The 21,089-nt window shown below is 48.5% G+C and overlaps 2 protein-coding genes and 1 long non-coding RNA gene across 3 annotated transcripts in view; 1 reads left to right on the forward strand and 2 right to left on the reverse strand.

The window, feature by feature from the left end:
• LOC309518142 overlaps positions 1–21,089 on the reverse strand; it is a 169,915-nt gene that overhangs the window by 43,118 nt on the left and 105,708 nt on the right. The window lies entirely within an intron of this gene.
• The window catches only part of LOC309518103 (thialysine N-epsilon-acetyltransferase-like), a 195,170-nt gene that overhangs the window by 18,488 nt on the left and 155,593 nt on the right, over positions 1–21,089 (forward strand). The gene's annotated exons all lie outside the window — the stretch shown is intronic.
• Positions 775–20,522, reverse strand: CHRNB1 (cholinergic receptor nicotinic beta 1 subunit; the record flags this gene model as incomplete). The annotated part of the gene is made up of 11 exons (XM_082197734.1): positions 775–991; positions 2,785–2,932; positions 4,506–4,681; positions 6,753–6,976; positions 7,762–7,953; positions 9,518–9,665; positions 10,134–10,242; positions 11,323–11,432; positions 12,319–12,363; positions 17,936–18,075; positions 20,471–20,522. 11 exons carry the CDS (start codon positions 20,520–20,522, stop codon positions 851–853), a joined length of 1,485 nt encoding a protein of 494 aa, XP_082053860.1. The 3' UTR covers positions 775–850.

Consider the following 21,089-nt stretch of genomic DNA (forward strand, 5'->3'; position numbering starts at 1 on the left):
GGAGCCCCAGTGGGTGTGGCTTGTGGAGAGGGCAGGGCCTTGTGGAGTCCCAGTGTGTGTGGCTTGAGGAGAGGGTGTGCCCTTGTGGAATCCCAGTGAGGGCGTGGCTTGAGGAGAGGGCGTGGCCTTTTGGAATCCCAGTGGGTGTGGCTTGAGGAGAGGGCGTGGCCTTTTGGAATCCCAGTGGGTGTGGCTTGAGGAAGGGCGGGGCCTGTGAAATCCAAGTGGGAGTGGCTTGAGGAGAGGGCGGGGCCTGGTAGAGTCCCAGTGGGTGTGGCTTGATGAGAGGGCAGGGCCTTGTGGAGCCCCAGTGGGTGTGGCTTGGGGAGAGGGCGGGGCCTTGTAGAGTCCCAGTGAGTGTGGCTTGAGGAGAGGGTGTGCCCTTGTGGAATCCCAGTGAGGGCATGGCTTGAGGAGAGGGCGTGGCCTTTTGGAATCCCAATGGGTGTGGCTTGAGGAGAGGGTGTGGCCCTTTGGAATCCCAATGGGTGTGGCTTGAGGAGAGGGTGTGGCCCTTTGGAATCCCAGTGGGTGTGGCTTGAGAGGGTGTGGCCCTTTGGAATCCCAGCGGGTGTGGCTTGAGAGGGTGTGGCCCTTTGGAATCCCAGTGGGTGTGGCTTAAGAGGGTGTGGCCTTGTACAGTCTGTGTAGGGGTGTGGCTTGCAGAGAGGGTGTGGCCTAGGGTCTGAATAGAGAGGCTTAGAGGGCTGTATTTGACCCACAGGCCTGAGGTTTCCCCAGACCCACCCCACAGGGATGTGGGCACAAGCGGAAGTCAACGGTTCACAGGCCTTCCCTGTGGAAGGACCACCCGACCCATTATTCCGGTTGGGCGAAGGAGGCCGTGGGCTCAGGGGAAGGGCTGGTCGGGGGGCAGGTGGAAACTGGCGTCCAGAAAGATGCTGAAGGTGCCCAGCGTGGTGAAGATGATGAAGGTCCAGAAGAAGAGCCGGTCCACCACAATGGCGACGTATTCCCAGTCCTTCTTCAGCTGCAAGGGAAGGAGGAAGCAGGTCACAGAACAGTCAAATTGGGAGGGACCCCCAAAGGTCATCCAGCCCAACCCCCCTGCGAGACAGGAATCGGAGCTGCTTGACAGGTGTCCATCCAACCTCTGCATAAAAACTTCCAATGAAGGAGAGCCCATCACATTCGGAGGGCGTCTGTTCCACAGCCAAACAGCTCGGACCCTCCTAGTGTTTAATCATAATAATAATTTATTATTTGTACCCCGCCCATCTGGCTGGGTTTCCCCAGCCACTCTGGGCGGCTTCCACAAAGACCAAAAATACACTAAAATACCACACATTAAAAAATAACAACAATAATAAAATTTATTATTTATACCCCGCCCATCTGGCCGGGTTTCCCCAGCTGCTCTGGGCGGCTTCCAACAGAACACTAAAATATAATAACCTATTAAACATTAAAAGCTTCCCTAAACAGGGCTGCCTTCAGATGTCTTCTGAATGTCAGGTAGTTGTTTATCTCTTTGACATCTGCTGGGAGGGCGTTCCACAGGGCGGGTGCCACCACCGAGAAGGCCCTCTGCCTGGTTCCCTGTAGCTTTGCTTCTCGCAGGGAGGGAACTGCTGGAAGCCCCTCGGAACTGGACCTCAGTGACCGGCTGGACGATGGGGGTGGAGACGCTCCTTCAGGTCTACTGGGCCTTTGAGGCCGTTTAGGGCTTTCAAGGTCAGCACCAACACTTTGAATTGTGCTTGGAAACGTCCTGTGAGCCAATGTAGGTCTTTCAGGACTGGTGTTATGTGGTCTCCCAGTCCCCAGTCTGGTTGCCGCATTCTGGATTAGTTGTAATTTCCAGGTCACATTCAAAGGTAGCCCCACATAGAGTGCATTGCAGTAGTCCAAGCGGGAGATAACCAGAGCATGCGCCACTCTGGTGAGACAGTCCGCGGACAGGGAAGGTCTCATCCTGTGCACCAGATGGAGCTGGCAGACAGCTGCCCTGGACCCAGAACTGACCTGTGCCTACATGGACAACGGTGAGTCCAAAATGACTCCCAGGCTGCACACCTGGTCCTTCAGGGGCACAGTTGCCCCATTCAGGACCAGGGAGTCCTCCACACCTGCCCGCCTCCTATCCCCCCAAAACAGCACTTCTGTCTTGTCAGGATTCAACCTCAATCCATTAGCCGCCTGGAATCTCTTCCCTTGTAACTTGAATCTGTTGGTTTTTCGGGTCCTGCCCTCTGGAAACACCTTTGTTCCCTCATCCATGTGGAAGCCCACCAGAGATTTGAAGGTGGCTATTGCACCTCATTATGCAATAGAGAGTCCCATGGACTGCAAGAAGATCAAACCTCTCCATTCTGAAGGAAATCAGCCCTGAGTGCTCACTGGAAGGACAGATCCTGAAGCTGAGGCTCCAAGACTTTGGCCTCCTCATGAGAAGAGAAGACTCCCTGGAAAAGACCCTGATGTTGGGAAAGATGGAGGGCACAAGGAGAAGGGGACGACGGAGGACGAGATGGTGGGACAGTGTTCTTGAAGCTACCAGCATGAGTTTGACCAAACTGCAGGAGGCAGTGGAAGACAGGAGGGCCTGGCATGCTCTGGTCCAGGGGGTCACGAGGAGACACGACTAAACGACTAAACAACAACAACAAATTGGCAGGGGGTTGGACTCGATGGCCCTTGTGGTCTTTTCCAACTCTATGATTCTAAATTGCATCGCATCTCGGTCTCCCTTTATCCAGGCAAAACACGCCCAGATCCTTCCATCCTTCCCCATAATGCTTGGTTTCTTCCAGAAGAACTCACCTCATCATAGTCATCTTGCTCCTGGAGCTGTTCTGCTATGTAGGTGATGGCGTCCATGGCAGCCTTCAAGTCTGGCGGGAGTGCAATGAAGTGACTGGGGCCGTCAATATACTTCTTCATATCCGTCGGGAATGCCTCTGGCTGGAACCTGCGGGAGATTTGCCGTCAAACCTAACAATGCATATTCTCGTTAATTAGCGAGTCTAGCAGCGGTTCTCCGCCTGTGGGTCCCCAGATGTTGTTGGACTACAACTCCCATCATCCCTGACCACGGCTCACACTGGCTAAGAATGATGGGAGTTGTAGTCCAACAACATCTGGGGACCCGGGGGTCAAACTCAGGCCCGGGGGCTGGATCCGGCCCAATCGCCTTCTCAATCCGGCCTGCGGACGTCCAGGAATCAGCATGTTTTTTACACGAGTAGAATGTGTCCTTTTATTTAAAATGCATCTCTGGGTTATTTCTGGGGCATAGGAATTCGTTCATTTTCTCCCTTCAAAATATAGTCTGGCCCCCACAAGGTCTGAGGGACAGTGGACCGGCCCCCTGCTGAAAAAGTCAGCTGACCCCTGGTCTAGGGGCTAACAACCACAGAGATGTAAATTCCTAGATAGGCAGACTCAGTCCATAGGAATGCGATTCCTTATCCTTATCCTCTCTCTCTTTCTCTCTCTCTTTGTCCTTTTGCACCATATTTTTGATTGGGATGGATGTCTGTCTCAACTCTCCCTGACCACAGACACAATTTTACTATTCAACTATGTATTTTGTAACCTAGAAGTATTTTTTTTTTTACCTGCCTTGTGTTTGCTGCTGTTGGGCGCTGAAAATGAGTGCAAGACTTTTAAGTAAGTAAACCCCAATTTAAACCTACTTTACGGCCATTCTTTTATCAAGCAGGTAACTCCAAAAGTACCAGCTTTCAGCCTTTCCTAAGCTTCTATTTTCCTGCCAAAGGGTGGTCATCTAAAAGCTCTGCCCACGTTCCAAATGCAAACCTCAAGCTGATTATTCAAGCTGATCCCACACATGTGAGAATCTGGAAGGATATTTGTAATTAATATATCCTCTCCCACATAAGTCAATCAGTCAGTAGAGCATGAGACTCTGAATTTCTGGGTCGAGGGTTCGAGCCCCACATTGGGCAAAAGACCCCTGCACTGCAGATGACCCTCCCAACAATTTTATGAAAACCTTGAAAGCGTGAGAATGGAAGAAGGAGTCCACCATTGATAGGACAAGCCGAGCCCGTCACCTTCCCCTCGCTCAGGCCTACTATTTAAGGGAGCTATTCAAGAGTAAGGGACGTGGGTGGCGGTGTGGGTTAAACCACAGAGCCTAGGACTTGCCGATCGGAAGGTCAGCGGTTCGAATCCCCACGACGGGGTGAGCTCCCGTTGCTCGGTCCCAGCTCCTGCCAACCTAGCAGTTTGAAAGCACGTCAAAGTGCTCTCAACGGGCTTTGAAAACCTCTTAACTGGCTTTACTGTCAACATGACCAAATCGTATTTGCAATTTGCGAGGTAATCGGGAATGATCTTTGGACTCTACCTGGCGACGCAATCCTGAATAAAGTCTCACCGACTGGGAGTCTGGGGCGAGTCTCCGTACTCGAACCCATAAGGGGAATTCCCCCCCCCCCAGCCACAATTTCAGAACTACCTAGCAACAACCTCTCTCTCGTTCATCCCACCAGTGTCAAATTGCCTGGCCTCTTCACCTGTTGGGTTTGGGGAACAGGAAATCATAGGCAGGGGTGCGAATAAAATACTCGTCCGTCCGGCGGTTGCTTTTCACCACGGTCTCTTGTTTGGGGTGTGGGGGTGCAGGTTTCAAGAGCGTCTCTGGTTTGGGGCGCCGCAAGCCCAAATACCGGGGGAGTGTGTGGATGAAGGTCTAGAGAAGGAGGGAGAGAGGAAGAGAGAGTACATTTCCTTGCATTTCTTCCCACATTTCTGCTTAAGTAATACCAGCAAGGCAGAAGGTATTGGTAAGAAGGTAGTTGTATCTATAATAATCATCATAATAATAAATTATATTTATACCCCGCCCTCCCTGGCCAGAGCTGGGCTCAGGGCGGCTAACACCAGTAAAAATTACAGTAAGGACATAATACGGGGAGGGGGGAAACCAATTTAAAATATAGGTTAAAATGCAATTTAAAATGCAGCCTCGTTTTAAAAGTAGCCCGTAGATCAAAACCATAAGGGGAGGGAAACATAAGGGTTAGACTGAGTCCAAACCAAAGACCAGAAAACAAAACTATATAGATGCTTTTATATACAGTGGTACCTCGGGTTAAGTACTTAATTCGTTCCGGAGGTCCGTTCTTAACCTGGAACTGTTCTTAACCTGAAGCACCACTTTAGCTAATGGGGCCTCCCGCTGCCTCACAATTTCTGTTCTCATCCTGAAGTTCTTAACCCGGGGTACTATATCTGGGTTAGCAGAGTCTGTAACCTGAAGCGTATGTAACCTGAAGCATATGTAACCCGAGGTACCACTGTAATCGTGGCTGCGGAAACCCAGCCAGATGGGCGGGGAATAAATAAAAAATTATTATTACAGTGGTGCCTCGCAAGACGAAAAGAATCCGTTCTGTGATTCTCTTCGTCTAGTGGTTTTTTCGTCTTGCGAAGCAAGCCCACTGAAGGATTAGCGGATTAGCGCTATTAGCGCTATTAGCGCTCTTAGCGGCTTTTAGCGGCTTATCTGCTGATCAGATCAGCTGATAAGCGGCTTAGCGGCTTAGAAAAAGGGGGGGAGGAAAAAAAACTAGCAGGAACTCGCAAGACATTGTCGTCTTGCGAAGCAAGCCCATAGGAAATTCGTTTTGCGAAGCACCTCCAAAACGGAAAACTCTTTCGTCTAGCGAGTTTTCCGTCTTGCGAGGCATTCGTCTTGCAGGGCACCACTGTATTAGTATTATTTAGTAATCTGACAGCTGATGGTAGTCCCTATGGCCTTTAATGGCTGTGAATCTCCCCCTGGCCTTTTGGCATCTCACGCTCATTGCAGTCTGAAAGGCATAAGAATGTAATATGAAGCTTGCTGGATCTGGCCAATGGCACATCTACTCTAGCATGCTGCCATCACAGAGTATGCCCAGATGCCTCTGGGAAGCCTGCGAGCAGGACCCGAGTGCGAGAGCCACTCCTGCAGTTTCCAGCTACTGTTCTTCAGAAGAATTGCTGCCTCTGACCGTCTTCCAAAGCAACTACAGTGGTGCCTCGCAAGACGAAAAGAATCCGTTCTGTGATTCTCTTCGTCTAGCGGTTTTTTCATCTTGCGAAGCAAGCCCATTGACGGATTAGCGGATTAGCGCTATTAGCGGCTTTTAGCGGCTTATCTGTTGATCGGATCAGCTGATAAGCGGCTTAGCGGCTTAGAAAAAGGGGGGAGGGAAAAAAACCAGCAGGAACTGGCAAGACATTGTCGTCTTGCGAAGCAAGCCCATAGGAAATTCGTTTTGCGAAGCACCTCCAAAACGGAAAACCCTTTCGTCTAGCGGGTTTTCCGTCTTGCAAGGCATTCGTCTTGCGGGGCACCACTGTACTTTATTCTGAACTTAGAAATGGAAAGCGTAATGCTGGTGGTCAACAAAAGAGGTTGAAAGACTCTCTTGAGGCAATTTCAAAAAATGTAGTATAAACACCAACAATTGGGAAACACTGGCCTGCGAGCGCTCCAGTTGGAGAACAGCCTTTACCAAAGGCGTCGTGGGCTTGGAAGACACTCGAACTCAGGACGCAAGGGAGAAACGTGCTAGGAGGAACAAATCCACACCGTGATCAATCCCCATCGGGAAACCAATGTCCCCACTGTGGAAGGACGTGTGGATCCAGAATTGGCCTCCACAGTCACTTACGGACTCGCTGTTAAAACTCTGTTTATGGAAGACAATCTTACTCGGCTACGAGGGGTCGCCAAAGAAGAATAATTGTTAGTGTCAATCTTCCCCACATACCTGTCGCACCCAGAAGGGCATCTCATGGGTGTTGGGTGAGCGATGGTGCAAGTTGAGGACGACCACACTGAGGATGACGGACAAAGTCACAAGACTCATGGTGAACATGAGGTATTTCACGATGATGGGCACTGCCAAGGATGTCTCTGGGACCTTGTCAGCCAGCAGGAGGAGGAAGACAGTGAGGGTGAGGAGAGCAAAGATGGAGAGGGTCATCTTCTCGCCTGAGGAAGGGAGGTGGAGGAGAACATGAGCAGTACTGTTCTTGGGGGACAGGGGGCAGGTGGGTATGAAAGACTCCCTGGTCCCGAATGGGGCAACAGTGCCCTTGAAGGACCAGATGCGCAGCCTGGGAGTCATTCTGGACTCACCGCTGTCCATGGAGACGCAGGTCAGTTCTGTGGCCAGGGCAGCTGTCTACCAACTCCACCTGGTATGCAGGATGAGACCCTTCCTGCCCGCAGACTGTCTCCCCAGAGTGGCGCATGCTCTGGTTATCTCCCGCTTGGACTACTGCCATGCGTTCTACGTGGGGCTACCTTTGAAGGTGACCCGGAAACTACAACTAATCCAGAATGCAGCAGCCAGACTGGTGACTGGGAGACCACATAACACTGGTCCTGAAAGACCTTCATTGGCTCCCAGTACATTTCCGAGCATAATTCAAAGTGTCGGTGCTGATCTTGAAAGCCCTAAACGGCCTCGGTCCAGTATACCTGAAGGAGCATCTCTACCCCCATCGTCCAGCCTGGACACTGAGGTCCAGCTCCGAGGGCCTTCTGGCGGTTCCCTCCCTGCAAGAAGTGAAGTTACAGGGAACCAGGCAGAGGGCCTTCTTGGTGGTGGTGCCCGCCCTGTGGAACGACCTCCCATCAGATGTCCCCAGCTTTGCAATATCCCTCTTTGAGGAGGGCGTCAGGCTCAGTGAAGCCCATCCCACAGGGTGTAATAACACTTAACAGCCTGAAGGTGTCGCTCAAGAGTGGCTCTTTTTTTTCTGGCTACCCACCAGCATCCGGCGGGAGATAGAAGACAAAGATGGCCAGGATGGTAATCAAGATGCAAGGGATAATGACGTTGATGAGGTAGAAGAGGGGCTTCCTCCGAATGATGAGGTAGAAGGTGATGTCCTCGTACAGGGGGTCTCCCGGGAGGGTGTTCTTGCGGGACGGTTTGTGCCGGATCTCCCACTGCCCGTTGTCTGCCAAAGGAAAAGACAGAAGGGAAATTGCAGTGAAATACAACTATGCGTGATTCCTAGTTAGTGCATGAAGGGGTTAAGACAATAGAGCTGTGTTCCTAGACTCAGCTAGGTCACGCCCACTCTTCCTCCTGGCGAGGGAGGAAGTGAAGCCTCCTCTTCCTGTTCCTCTCTCACTCTCTCCTCACCATGTAACTAACCAAGGAAGACGTGCCTAAGCAAGCTTTCTGCATTCTCTGCAATTCCGAGAGTATTCTGCCTGTGTTCTGCATTGCCGCTGCTTGGATAAACGCATGAATCTGACCTTTAGAACGTTTTGTAAGTAAAGCATTTTAAACTTAGGAGGAATTAAAGAAGCTTTTAATGAGAGTGAAAGAGGAGAGTGCAAAATATGGTTTAAAGCTCAACATCAAAAAAAACGAAGATCATGGCCACTGGGCCCATCACCTCCTGGCAAAGAGAAGGGGAAGAAATGGAGGCAGTGAGAGATTTTACTTTCTTGGGCTCCATGATCACTGCAGAGGGTGACAGCAGCCATGAAATTAAAAGACGCCTGCTTCTTGGGAGAAAAGCAATGACAAACCTAGACAGCATCTTAAAAAGCAGAGACATCACCTTGCCAATAAAGGTCCGTATAGTAAAAGCTATGGTTTTCCCAGTAGTGATGGATGGAAGTGAGAGCTGGACCATAAAGAAGGCTGATCGCCGAAGAATGGATGCTTTTGAATTCTGGTGCTGGAGGAGACTCTTGAGAGTCCCATGGACTGCAAGAAGATCCAACCTCTCCATTCTGAAGGAAATCAGCCCTGAGTGCTCACTGGAAGGACAGATCCTGAAGCTGAGGCTCCAAGACTTTGGCCACCTCCTGAGAAGAGAAGACTCCCTGGAAAAGACCCTGGTGTTGGGAAAGATGGAGGGCGCAAGGAGAAGGGGACGACAGAGGACGAGATGGTGGGACAGTGTTCTCGAAGCGACCAGCATGAGTTTGACCAAACTGCGGGAGGCAGTGGAAGACAGGAGGGCCTGGCGTGCTCTGGTCCAGGGGGCCACGAAGAGGCGGACATGACTAAATGACTCAACAACAACAGCTTGTTGTCTCTTCGTTGCAAGAGGGGAGTGCAGGAAGCAACTAAACGGGACAAAAGGATCTTAACAACCTATATTCCTGACACTATACTGCTGCTTGACTTTTGCGAATCTAAACTCTGCTACTGGGCATTCTCTGCCGGATCCGGCCCAATCGCCTTTTCAATCTGGCCCAGGGACGGTCCGGGAATCAGCATGTTTTTACATGAGTAGAATGTGTCCTTTTATTTAAAATGCTTCTCTGGGTTATTTGTGGGGCATAGGAATTCGTTCATTATTATTCCCCCCCTCAATATAGTCCAGCCCCCCACAAGGTCTGAGGGACAGTGGACCGGCCCCCTGCTGAAAAAGTTTGCTGACCACTGGTCTAAGTTGTCTTTTGGGTCATCCCTTGGGGGGGGGTCTAGGGTTGATTTTACCCTTCCTAATCTAGCCAGCCCCCGCCACACGCATTTCCCCAGAATCCACCATTCCTCACCGATAAACGTGTTCTCGTAGATGATAATCTCCTTGACCTCCAACCCGTCTTCACCGACAGGGTGGAGAAGGGTGATTTCCGAGGTGTCATAAGTATATGAGCGGAAAACCATCGTGCAGTTTTGCCAGTCGAAGGGGAAGTATGTCACCTGCCGCACAAATACACCCCCCCCAAAAAAAAAACGAGAGAGAAAAAGGCTGTCATTTAAAAAATTTACAGTACTATCATGCTCTGTATATTTTCTTTTTCCCCCTGAGTCGGACACGACTAAACAACAACAAAAACTAAATTTGGGGGCACCGGGCAGATCTTTGCACCCCGGAGGCGCATATTCATTTTATAGTACAGTGGTACCTCGGGTTAAGTACTTAATTCGTTCCGGAGGTCCGTTCTTAACCTGAAACTGTTCTTAACCTGAAGCACCACTTTAGCTAATGGGGCGTCCTGCTGCCGCCGGAGCACGATTTCTGTTCTCATCCTGAAGCAAAGTTCTTAACCTGAAGCACTATTTCTGGCTTAGTGGAGTGTGCAGCCTGAAGCGTCTGTAACCCGAGGTACCGCTGTATTTGCAACCACATCTCATTGATTTATTTTTTATAAAGAAAACCTCACTCACCTGGATACTGCAACTGCTCTTGTAAATGGCTGGCGGCTGCCACCGGACGACTCCTTTGTGGTTCACCAGGACGTTGATTGACAGCGCAATGTCAAAGTTGCCGTCGTTGCTGGACAGGGTGAATAAGGGACAAAAACAAGGTTAAGCCGGTGCTTCAGGCCAATAGCCCTTCTAGTCCAGCCTCCTTTTCACACAGCCACACGCCTGTACGGGAAACCCGCGAGATGGATCCGAGTGCGAGAGCTCTCCCCCCTATTGTGGTTTAGAGAACATTTTGGTTTCGAGGAAAGTCAAGGAGGAGGTACATCTCCAAGCACAATCCCAAGTGTTGGTGCTGACCTTGAAAGCCCTAAACGGCCTCAAAGTCCCAGTAGACCTGAAGGAGCGTCTCCACCCCCATCGTTCTGCCCGGACACTGAGGTCCAGCTCTGAGGGCCTTCTGGCGGTTCCCTCCCTGCGAGAAGTCATGTCACAGGGAACCAGGCAGAGGGCCTTCTGGGTGGTGGCACCCGCCATGTGGAACGCCCTCCCTTCAGATGTCAAAGAGATAAACAACTACCTGACATTCAGAAGACATCTGAAGGCAGCCCTGTTCAGGGAAGTTTGCAATGTTTGATGTTTTATCGTGTTTTTAATATTTCGCTGGAAGCCGCCCAGAGTGGCTGGGAAAACCCAGCCAGAATGGGGGGGGGGGTATAAATAATAAATAATTCTTATAGAAGTCTATACAAAAGTGCCTGGCATGGAGAAAGAGGGCAGAGACATGTTTTTCTCCCTTTCCTCCCATAACGTTCGAACTTGTGGAAGCTGAACGATGGGAGATTCGGGACAGGACCTTTTCACTTTTTATCTGCGGAACTCCCTGCCACAAGAGGAGGAGATGGCCACTGATGAGAATGGCTTTAGAAAAGCTTTGGACCAGTTCATGGAGGAGAAGGTTTGTCAATGGCTTGAGAGCCGAAGAAGAGGCTGCTGATTCAGGCCAGTGGGCCATAATCATAATTTAAATTTTTATTATTATTTATAACCTGCCCATCTGGCTGGATCTCCCCAGACGCCCATTATGAGAAGGCCATATTATGGCATTATATGGGAAGGCGAGGGATCCCTGCTGGGAACAGCTCCTCCCTTCCCCGCAGGTCTCTTCCTTTTGACAGCGCCAAGGTTCCTAGTCCTCATCGCCACTCACTTGTTCATTAGGACGATATCCGGGAGCCAGACCTCGTCCGAGAAAAGCCTGACGGAGGTGATGCCGTCATAGTCGTCGGGGTCCCAGACGAGGCGGTAGTCGGTCCATGTCTGGTACCCACAGAGAGAGAAAAAGATGTGTTTTATCTCGAGAGGGAGATGAGAGAGTCATTGGAGGAAAGGCAAGAGGAAGGTTATCGTTGGTGCTGACCTTGAAAGCCCTAAACGGCCTCAAAGGCCCAGGAGACCTGAAGGAGCATCTCCACCCCCATCGTTCTGCTGAGGTCCAGCTCTGAGGGCCTTCTGTCGGTTCCCTCCCTGCGAGAAGTGAGGTTACAGGGAACCAGGCAGAGGGCCTTCTCGGTGGTGGCACCCGCCCTGTGGAACGCCCTCCCAGCAGATGCCAAGGAAAGAAACAGCTATCTGACTTTTAGAAGGCATCTGAAGGCAGCCCTGTTTGGGGAAGCTTTTAACGTTTAATAGGTTATTGTATTTTAGTGTTTTGTTGGAAGCCGCGCAGAGTGGCTGGGGAAACCCAGCCAGATGGGCGGGGTATAAATAAATTATTATTATTATTATTATTATTATTATTATTATTATTATTATTATTATTATTATTTTCATTATTAATCGCTCCTGGAAAAGTTCCAGTAGACAAAGCATTGCCTGATGGTTTCTGAACATCCTCTCAAACAGGCAAGTCCAAAGTCTGTTCCGGGGGCCTAATCCAGCCCGCTGGTCGATTAAATCTGGCCCCTTGGGGTAGAATTGTAGCTCAACAACTTCAATCCTAAAAAAAGATCAGCAATCTGGCCCTGATTGAAAAAGTTTGGGCACCCCTGGGAGAATTCTGTGCCTTTGGAAATGCAGTCGGAGGAGAAACCCCTTGGAACAAAACTGAATTTGGATCCCTTTCTGGCGCTTACCCCAAAAGGGGAGAAGCGTTCGTTTGTCAGGGAGGCAAAGAGAGAGAGAGAGAGATTTCATTTCCACCTACCAGATCCAAATAGACTTTGGTTGTCAGTTCCTCGTCTTTCTCTGTCTGAAGAAACAAAAAAGAAAAGAAAAGGATTGTCTGATTTTTCAGAGCACTAACGGTTGGCCCAGTCGGAGGGACCACGTTTGCAAGAAACCAATCTTTCAGTCGGAACTCCTTGCCACTTGACCCATTCACGGAACTCTATTTGGCACCTGCTAAAAATATTCTCATTCAGGCAAGTTTTGAACCTTTTAACTTTGCGCATATTTTAAACCAGAGGTGAGCAAACTTTTGCAGCAGGGGGCTGGTCCACTGTCCCTCGGACCTTCTGGGGGGCTGGACTATATTTTTTTTGGGGGGGATGAATGACTTCCTATGCCCCACAAATAACCCAGAGATGGAATTTACATAAAAGGACACATTCTACTCATGTAAAAACACACTGATTCCTGGACCGTCCGCATCGTGCAGTGTATAAACGAAATCAAATAAATCATAGAATCCTAGAGTTGGCAGAGACCCCAAGGGCCATCGAGTCCAACCCCCTGCCAAGCAGGAAACACCATCAGAGCACTCCTGACATATGGTTGTCAAGCCTCTGCTTAAAGACCTCCAAAGTAGGAGACTCCACCACACTCCTGGGCAGCAAATTCCACTGTCGAACAGCTCTTACTGTCAGGAAGTTCTTCCGAATGTTTAGGTGGAATCTTCTTTCTTGTAGTTTGGATCCATTGCTCCGTGTCCGCTTCTCTGGAGCAGCAGAAAACAACCTTTCTCCCTCCTCCATGTGACATCCTTTTATATATTTGAACATGGCTATCCTATCACCCCTTAACCTCCTCTTCTCCAGGCTAAACATGCCCAGCTCCCTCAACCGTTCCTCATACGGCATCGTTTCCAGGCCTTGGACCATTTTGGTTGCCCTCCTCTGGACACGTTCCAGTTTGTCAGTGTCCTTCTTGAACTGTGGTGCCCAGAACTGGACACAGTACTCCAGGTGAGTAGCATGGGAAGCCCTAACAAAAAATTATAATTTCGCAAAATATTTGGACTTTATGTATTTGTATAATTTGGAATATTTAATGTGATCTGATTGGATTGTTAAAACGGAAAACTCAATAAAAATCATTAAAAAAAAAGAAATAGTATAGGAGAGCAATCCTGAAGCCATTTTGACTCTCCCAATGACCTCAAAGCCTTCTGGTTGTCTTTTCGCTTGCAAATCCTGTCTTAAGGGTGTATTTGAGTATGAATAGGGTAAGCCTGTGACCTGGACTCAGGAACTAAAGTATTAACCATCACAAAAGAATGGTCAGGCTGCCCAGGTAAAGCAATCAGTGACCATTATCAGGTACCCTGGCAGACAGGATTTCCGCTGTGGACCGCCTCCTTCTGTGATGTATGCATGATGTTTTGGGCTACAGGGCGGGCAATTTCAAGAGTCTATATAAGGGCTTGCGCACCAGTGCTCTGGGTTCTCCTCCCTCCTGCGCGTGAAGGGGGCACCCTGTTGCAACAGTTCAATTAAGATTAGGCTTACTAGCTGCTTTGCTTCTCAATATTCTCTGTTATTTTCTCCTACACCAATAGGGAACCCACTTAAGGACTCTATACGGGCTCTTGGAGACCCCATAAGGGAGCAGGTTTTTCCCCCCTTATAACAAGACTAAGTGTTTTTTTTTTTTTACCAAAGACTAGGTTTTTTTTAATAAGACTTGGGGTTTTTTAATCAAAAAATTAGGTTTAAAATTGAGGCTTGTCTTATACACTGAGGGATGTTTTCTTAATTTGGGGGCGTCTTATACACGGAAAAACACGGTAAATTATAATTTGAATTTGCTGTTGTGTGACTCTATCCCATGGGTAGGCAAACTAAGGCCCAGGGGCCGGATCCGGCCCAATCGCCTTCTCAATCCGGCCAGCAGACAGACCAGGAATCAGCGTGTTTTTACATGAGTAGAACGTGTCCTTTTATTTAAAATGCATCTCTGGGTTATTTGTTGGGCATAGGAATTTGTTCATTATTATTTTTCCCAAAATATAGCCTGCTGTCCGCCCCCAAAGTCTGAGGGACAGTGGACCGGCCCCCTGTTGAAAAAGTGTGCTGACCCCTGCTCTATCCCAACTAGAAATAACGAAATAACGAAAGTCTGGAGATGTGCTTTTATTCTATCTCGCTGTTTCTTGGGAAGGAAATTGGGACCATTCCTGGAGGGAGGATGAGCTAAGAGGGACAGCAAGACCTGCCTTCCTTTGTCCTGGGTGGCTCCAGGATTCGGCTATTAATAGCCAGGATCTTCAGCTGTCGAGCTGCCGCCGTTAACTCTTTCCTGGCCCAAGCCCAGAGGAGACATCGAATCACAGGATTGTAGAATTGGAGGGGACCCAAAGGTCATCTAGCCCAACCGCCCTGGCCAGACCCTGCCTGGAGTCCTGTTGCGTCCCGTTCTGGGCGCCTCAATTTTAGACGGGTGTCGACAAGCTGGAAGGTGCGCAGAAGAGGGAGACCAGGAGGATGAAAGGTCCGGAAACTGAATTTTAGGAGGAGCGGCTGAGGGAGTTGGGGATGTTTAGCCCGGAGAAGAGAGGATATAAGAGCCATCTTCAAAAATCTGAAGGGCTTCTGAAATATACTCGGAGTTGAGAGTGGATTTCATGCTCTTTATTCAGCTCATAGTGGTGAGGAGGAATGGAAGTTCCCCCAGAATGTCTGCTTTATATACATGATTTACACAATGGGCCCCACGTGATTGGCTAATTCCGGGATTCTCCTGTGGGCCAATCAGGTTGCGGATTCACTTCCACCTGGAGCTGGATTGGGTGGCTCCTGTGGACCAATCAGACTGCTGCATTCTGGATCCTATTGTTCTAGGACCAATCAGACTGCTGCATTCTGGATCCTATTGTTCTAGGACCAATCAGACTGCTGCATTCTGGATCCTATTGTTCTAGGACCAATCAGACTGCTGCATTCTGGATCCTATTGTTCTAGGACCAATCAGACTGCTGCATTCTGGATCCTATTGTTCTAGGACCAATCAGACTGCTGCATTCTGGATCCTATTGTTCTAGGACCAATCAGACTGCTGCATTCTGGATCCTTGGAAGGTTTTGAATAAACATACACAAACTTACTGTTGCTAGTTGGGATAGCTCAGTCAGCAGAGAACGAGACTCAAAATCCTTAGGGTCCTGAGTTCGAGTCCCATGTTGGGCAAAAGTTAGGGGGTACCTTCCAACTCTACAATTCCATGACCAAACATTAGGAAGAAATTTATCGTTTCTCTTTATACTTTTCAAGTTTATACATTTCATTACTTTTACAATTGAACATCTCAAAGTTTGACTTCCTTCCCACTCTTTCTGCGGCTCCTTAAATTTATTTTTTAAATATCTTCTGCATGTCCACATTCAGTTAATTTGCTCATTTAATTATCTGCTTTAAATATATACTCTTATGAACCGGCAGGTTATTACAAACATCCTGCCAATGTTTTCATCTCTTTGCAATTTATATGTAAATATTCAATAAACCGTTTCTATTCTTTTATAAAAAGTTGTATCTTGATTTCTTATTCTTCCGGTAAGCTTCGCCATTTCTGCATATTCCATAAGTTTTTGTATCCATTCTTCCTTTGCTGGGACTTCTGCATCTTCCCACTTTGGGGCGAGTAGCATTTTTGCCGCCGCATTATAGCATACATAAATAAATCCCTATACAATTTAGGTAGTTCTGCCCCTATAATCCCCCCAAAGCTTCTGGTTTTTGTTTTGCAAAAGTTATTTTGAACATCCTTTTCAATTCATTGTACAGTCATACCTCGGGTTACAGACGCTTCAGCTTGCGCGTTTTCGGGTTATGGATGCACTAAAACCCGGAAGTACTCAAACGAGTTACTTCCGGGTTTTGGCGCTCGCACATGTGCAGAAGCACTAAATTGCACTTTGCGCATGCGCAGAAGCGCCGAATCGCAACCCGTGCATGTTGTGGAGGCTGCGGGTTGCGAACATGCCTCCCACATGGATCAGGTTTGCAACCCGAGCATCCAGGTTACAGACTCCGCTAACCCAGAAATAGTGCTTCAGGTTAAGGACTTTGCTTCAGGTTGAGAACAGAAATCGTGCTCCAGTGGCGCGGCGGCAGTGGGAGGCCCCATTAGCTAAAGTGGTGCTTCAGGTTAAGAACAGTTTCAGGTTAAGAACGGACCTCCAGAACGAATTAAGTACTTAACCTGAGGTACCACTGTATATCATTTCCTGGTAAGCTTTAACCTTGCTACAAGACCACCAGATATGATAAAAAGAACCTTCTTTCTCTTTACATTTCCAACACTTGTTTGATTTAGTAGATTTTTGCCAGTTTACTTGGTGTTAGGTAAAGGTAAAGGGACCGCAACCATTAGGTCCAGTCGTGGCCGACTCTGGGGTTGCGGCGCTCATCTCGCTTTATTGGCCAAGGGAGCCGGCGTTCAGCTTCCGGGTCATGTGGCCAGCAGGACTAAGCCGCTTCTGGCGAGCCAGAGTAGCACACGGAAACGGAAACACCATTTACCTTCCCGCTGGAGCGGTACCTATTTATCTACTTGCACTTTGTTCTTTCGAACTGCTAGGTTGGCAGGAGCAGGGACCGAGCAACGGGAGCTCACCCCGTCGCGGGGATTCGAACCGCTGACCTTCTGATCGGCAAGTCCTAGGCTCTGTGGTTTAACCCACAGCACCACCTGCGTCCCTTACAATGCTAGGTAAAGGTAAAGGGACCCCTGACCATTAGGTCCAGTCGTGACCAACTCTGGGGTTGCGGCGCTCATCTCGCTTTATTGGCCGAGGGAGCCGGTGTACAGCTTCTGGGTCATGTGGCCAGCAGGACTAAGCCGCTTCTGGTGAACCAGAGCAGCGCACGGAAACGCCGTTTACCTTCCCGCCGGAGCGGTACCTATTTATCTACTTGCACTGGTGTGCTTTTGAACTGCTAGGTTGGCAAGAGCAGGGACCGAGCAACGGGAGCTCACCTCGCCGTGGGGATTTGAACTGCCAACCTTCTGATCGGCAAGTCCTAGGCTCTGTGGTTTAGACACCAGCGCCACCCGCGTCCCTTACTTGGTGTTAGGTACCAGCAATATACCATTTTCACACAATTTAGGAAGAACTTTCTGACGGCAAGAGTCATTTGACTGCGGAACGGACTCCCTAAGTGGTTTGGAGGTTTCGAAGCAGCGATTTGATGGCCACCTGCCAGGGATTCTTTAGCAGCGATTCCTGGTTGGATTGGATGACCTTTGGGGGTCCCAACTCTACAATTCCAGATTCTACGAACCGCCTGCAATGCAGGAATCAGCCCCATATTTTGAACATCCGGACGGGTTCCGTTTAGAGGAAAACCCGGGTTGAATCTAAAGAGACCGACTCTCTGCGTCACTGTGACATCCACCAGATTTGCACAGCGCCCCTTCTGCACTGTCGCCCCCTGCTGTTCCCCCGCGGTATTGCGCCAACAGGAAAAGGAAGCCAAGCTGCCCTCTGCAGGCAAGAGCAGCAGGGTTCTGATTGGCTGCCGTGCCGCCACAGCTCCCCCTGCTGGCAGCTCCAAGTCTTGAACCCTCTCCAAGCCGCAAGGTCCAAAAGACCCTTCGCTCACCAGGCTGATCAGCTGTGAGAGCGACATCCCGATGCGGACGGGGACTCTGTCTTTGACGCTGCGGACGGGCAGGACCGTCTTGGAGTAGTTCTGGGCGAGTTTATCCACCAGGCGGCCCTCGACTTCTGAGCAGCTCACAACTGGAGAGAGAGAGAGAGAGAGAGAGAGAGAGAGTCTCAGTTTGTCTTCTGCAACCGGGCAGATCACAGGCCATTGGGAAAGTCCAACGTTGCAACGGAACTGAGGAGTTGGAAGGGACCCCCGAAGGCCATCTAGCCGAACCCCCGCAACGCAGGAATTGCATCTGAAGTATCCCCAACGGACATCCAGCCGACCTCTCTTTAAAATCCTCCGACGAAGCCCAGATTTGTGGCACTGAAAGCGAATTTTTTAGATCGTTTTTTTAAATTAAATTTAAATTAAATTAAGGTTGTTTTTTAAATTAAATTTCAGTTTTAGAATATTCACTTCAACCACCTTAAACTATCAACGGCTTCCCTTTCCGTGGTTCATTTTGCACAACAGGAATCCCTGCGTATTTTGCATAAACCGAACCATTCGGTACGCCATCCCTCAAAACTTATTTGCACCGTTGAACTTATCTTCACGCGGCCGGCGTTTTCAAACAGAAGGGATGTCCAAGGATCATCCAGCTGAACCCTCTGCAATGCAGAAATCACTTCTTCTTTTTATTGACTTAAATTTTTTTTTTACACAGACAGCAAAACAAAGAGGGGTAAATTAACATTGCCTTCTACCGATAAGAAATAATAATAACTATGACAATAGCGACAATACTAAAAGTACATTTACTTCCGCTTTTAAACTTCTGTTCTGGTTACAATGTATTGCTGTTCTATAAGGATCTATTATATCCTTTGCTGTCCTATATATTATTTTATTTCCCAAATTCCACCTAACCCTCCCCTCCTCCCCACAGCCTCCCTTCACCTGTGTGAGCAGAAATCACTTCTATTTAGTGCCGACATCGTTGTCTTGTCTCTCCACCATTTCTGCATCCTGGGACTGCTAACAGTTATTAGGATCCCCGTATACTAGTTTTTCTTTACATTTATCCTGGTGCCGAAACGGCTAACTTACCTTACTTCTGGCCTAAAATGTGGAATTTGCATTGTATTATTTGCAACTGAGCCTATCCGCGATTTATTTATTTGCTTGCTAAATTCATACCCCGTCTCCGAGAAGCTGACGTTCACGGTTCTCCCCCTCCTCATTTAATCCTCACAACAAGCCCTGTGAGGTAGGCCAGTGAGCGGGGATTCGAACCCAGCTCTCTCTCTCGGGTCACGGTGAGGCACTCTAACCACTGCACTGCACCGCACTGCCTCTCTTTAGGGATGCTGCAAACCACTCGGAGGTTAGTTTGAAAGAAGAAGCAAAAGCGTTATAATAATATTTTTGATGAAATATAATAATAATAAAATAAAATAAAATAAAATAAAATAAAATAAAATAAAATAAAATAAAATAAAATAAAATAAAATAAAATAAAATAATAAAATAAAATAATAATAATAACAACAACCGTTATAATAATATTTTTGACCTCCATTTAAAACGACACTCATCGGCGCCGAATTACCCAACAGCCGGACAGAGAACAGGGTTAGGGCAAAGCACACAAAAAACCCAAGATTTTCCAAATAAAATAAGAACAATTTGACATTTGGTAATTCAAGAAAAGCGCCACTGCAGTTGTAGAGACTTTGTAGGACTTCATTATTCTCCATGCCCCGCTTTCTGTTCTCCTTTTATTACTCATCCATCATGTCAGGAAATCAGATCGGGTGCACTGCAACAAATCCCTTTCATTTCATTCCCCGAATTTCTCAACTTTATATTCTTTTTATGACATGTTAAGGAAGGCGCAGAGTTTTTTTCCAGGGCCTCTGGAAACCCCAAATCAATAAACGAGTCTGCGCTTAGTTCTCCAGGCTGCAAAAATTATATATATTGAGCAGGGGGGTTTGCCACAACGATCCGAATGGAGGTTTTTTCGCTCCCTTCTCACACTTATATATTTCTTTTCATTCTCCTCCTCCCCATTTTCTCCTCAAAACAACCACCCTGTGGCGAGAGGCAATTTTGAATTTATTGCCGTTCACGTTTTATACTGCATTTCACGCCGTGTTTTTTGTTGCATCCATTGTTTTAAATTTGTGGTAGGAAAAGGAATGATCTGTGGGACCGAATGTAGGTATGTTCGTATATATTTAAGGATTGTAGGAAATGTATGCTTGTATATTCGCAATATGTGTGTATGAATGCTGAATTATTTTAACAATAAGAACTTATTAAAAAAACAAATAAATTTGTTGTTAGCCGCCCTGAGCCCGGTTTTCTGAACCGGGAAGGGCGTGGTATAAATAAAAATTTATTATTCTTATTAATTATGGGCTCGGGTGGAGGATTCGAATCCGGGCCCCGAGACCCTAACCACTACACCAGCTGCCCCAAACCCCTCTCCCACATCACAGGGTGAATTTTATTAGGAGGAAAAAGCAAAACACTCACCCAGGACACAAAGAGACCACAGGAGACCCCAAAGGATGGCTCGGGCCGCCATAATATATATCCCTTGTTTTTCTGTGAGGTCCCAGCAAGAAGTGACCCCCTTCCAGCCACCCCCCAGCCCCTTCCCCCAAGGCCATACAAGAGCATCTTATTGGCGTTGGCACCTGTCAGTCAACAGAAAACTGAAACGGACAGCAGGGTTTGTCCGGCGAGCGAAGATTGTATTACTGGTTGGCATCTCACAGCTGTCGTGGGATTTCCGGCCGGACCACCTGTTCCCAGAAAGGCCCTCCAGAAAAGGCTTTTATTTCATATATATATTTTTTAAAGCCTCTCCGGCTGCAGGAATCTCAACCCAGACCGTATAACCGGCTCCGGCCAAACTTTGAGACCATGTTGCCAGACTCTGGCAGGCAGCATTTATGAACCCGGTTCCAAAACGTGGGAATGGATCATTGGAGAAACTGGAGCCGGAAGAAGAGAGCAGCAGGGATTGGGGAAACTGCGAGCCGGATCCTGTTCTGGAGTTTGGAATGGGGAGGGAAGGCCAGAGATGGAGTCACACTGGACTGGAGCCAAAACTATATATATACCGTATATATGGAAGAGGCGATGGGTT

Source organism: Podarcis vaucheri, assembly GCF_965113315.1.
Source record: "Podarcis vaucheri genome assembly, chromosome: 13".
Classification (NCBI taxonomy): Eukaryota; Metazoa; Chordata; class Lepidosauria; order Squamata; family Lacertidae; genus Podarcis; species Podarcis vaucheri.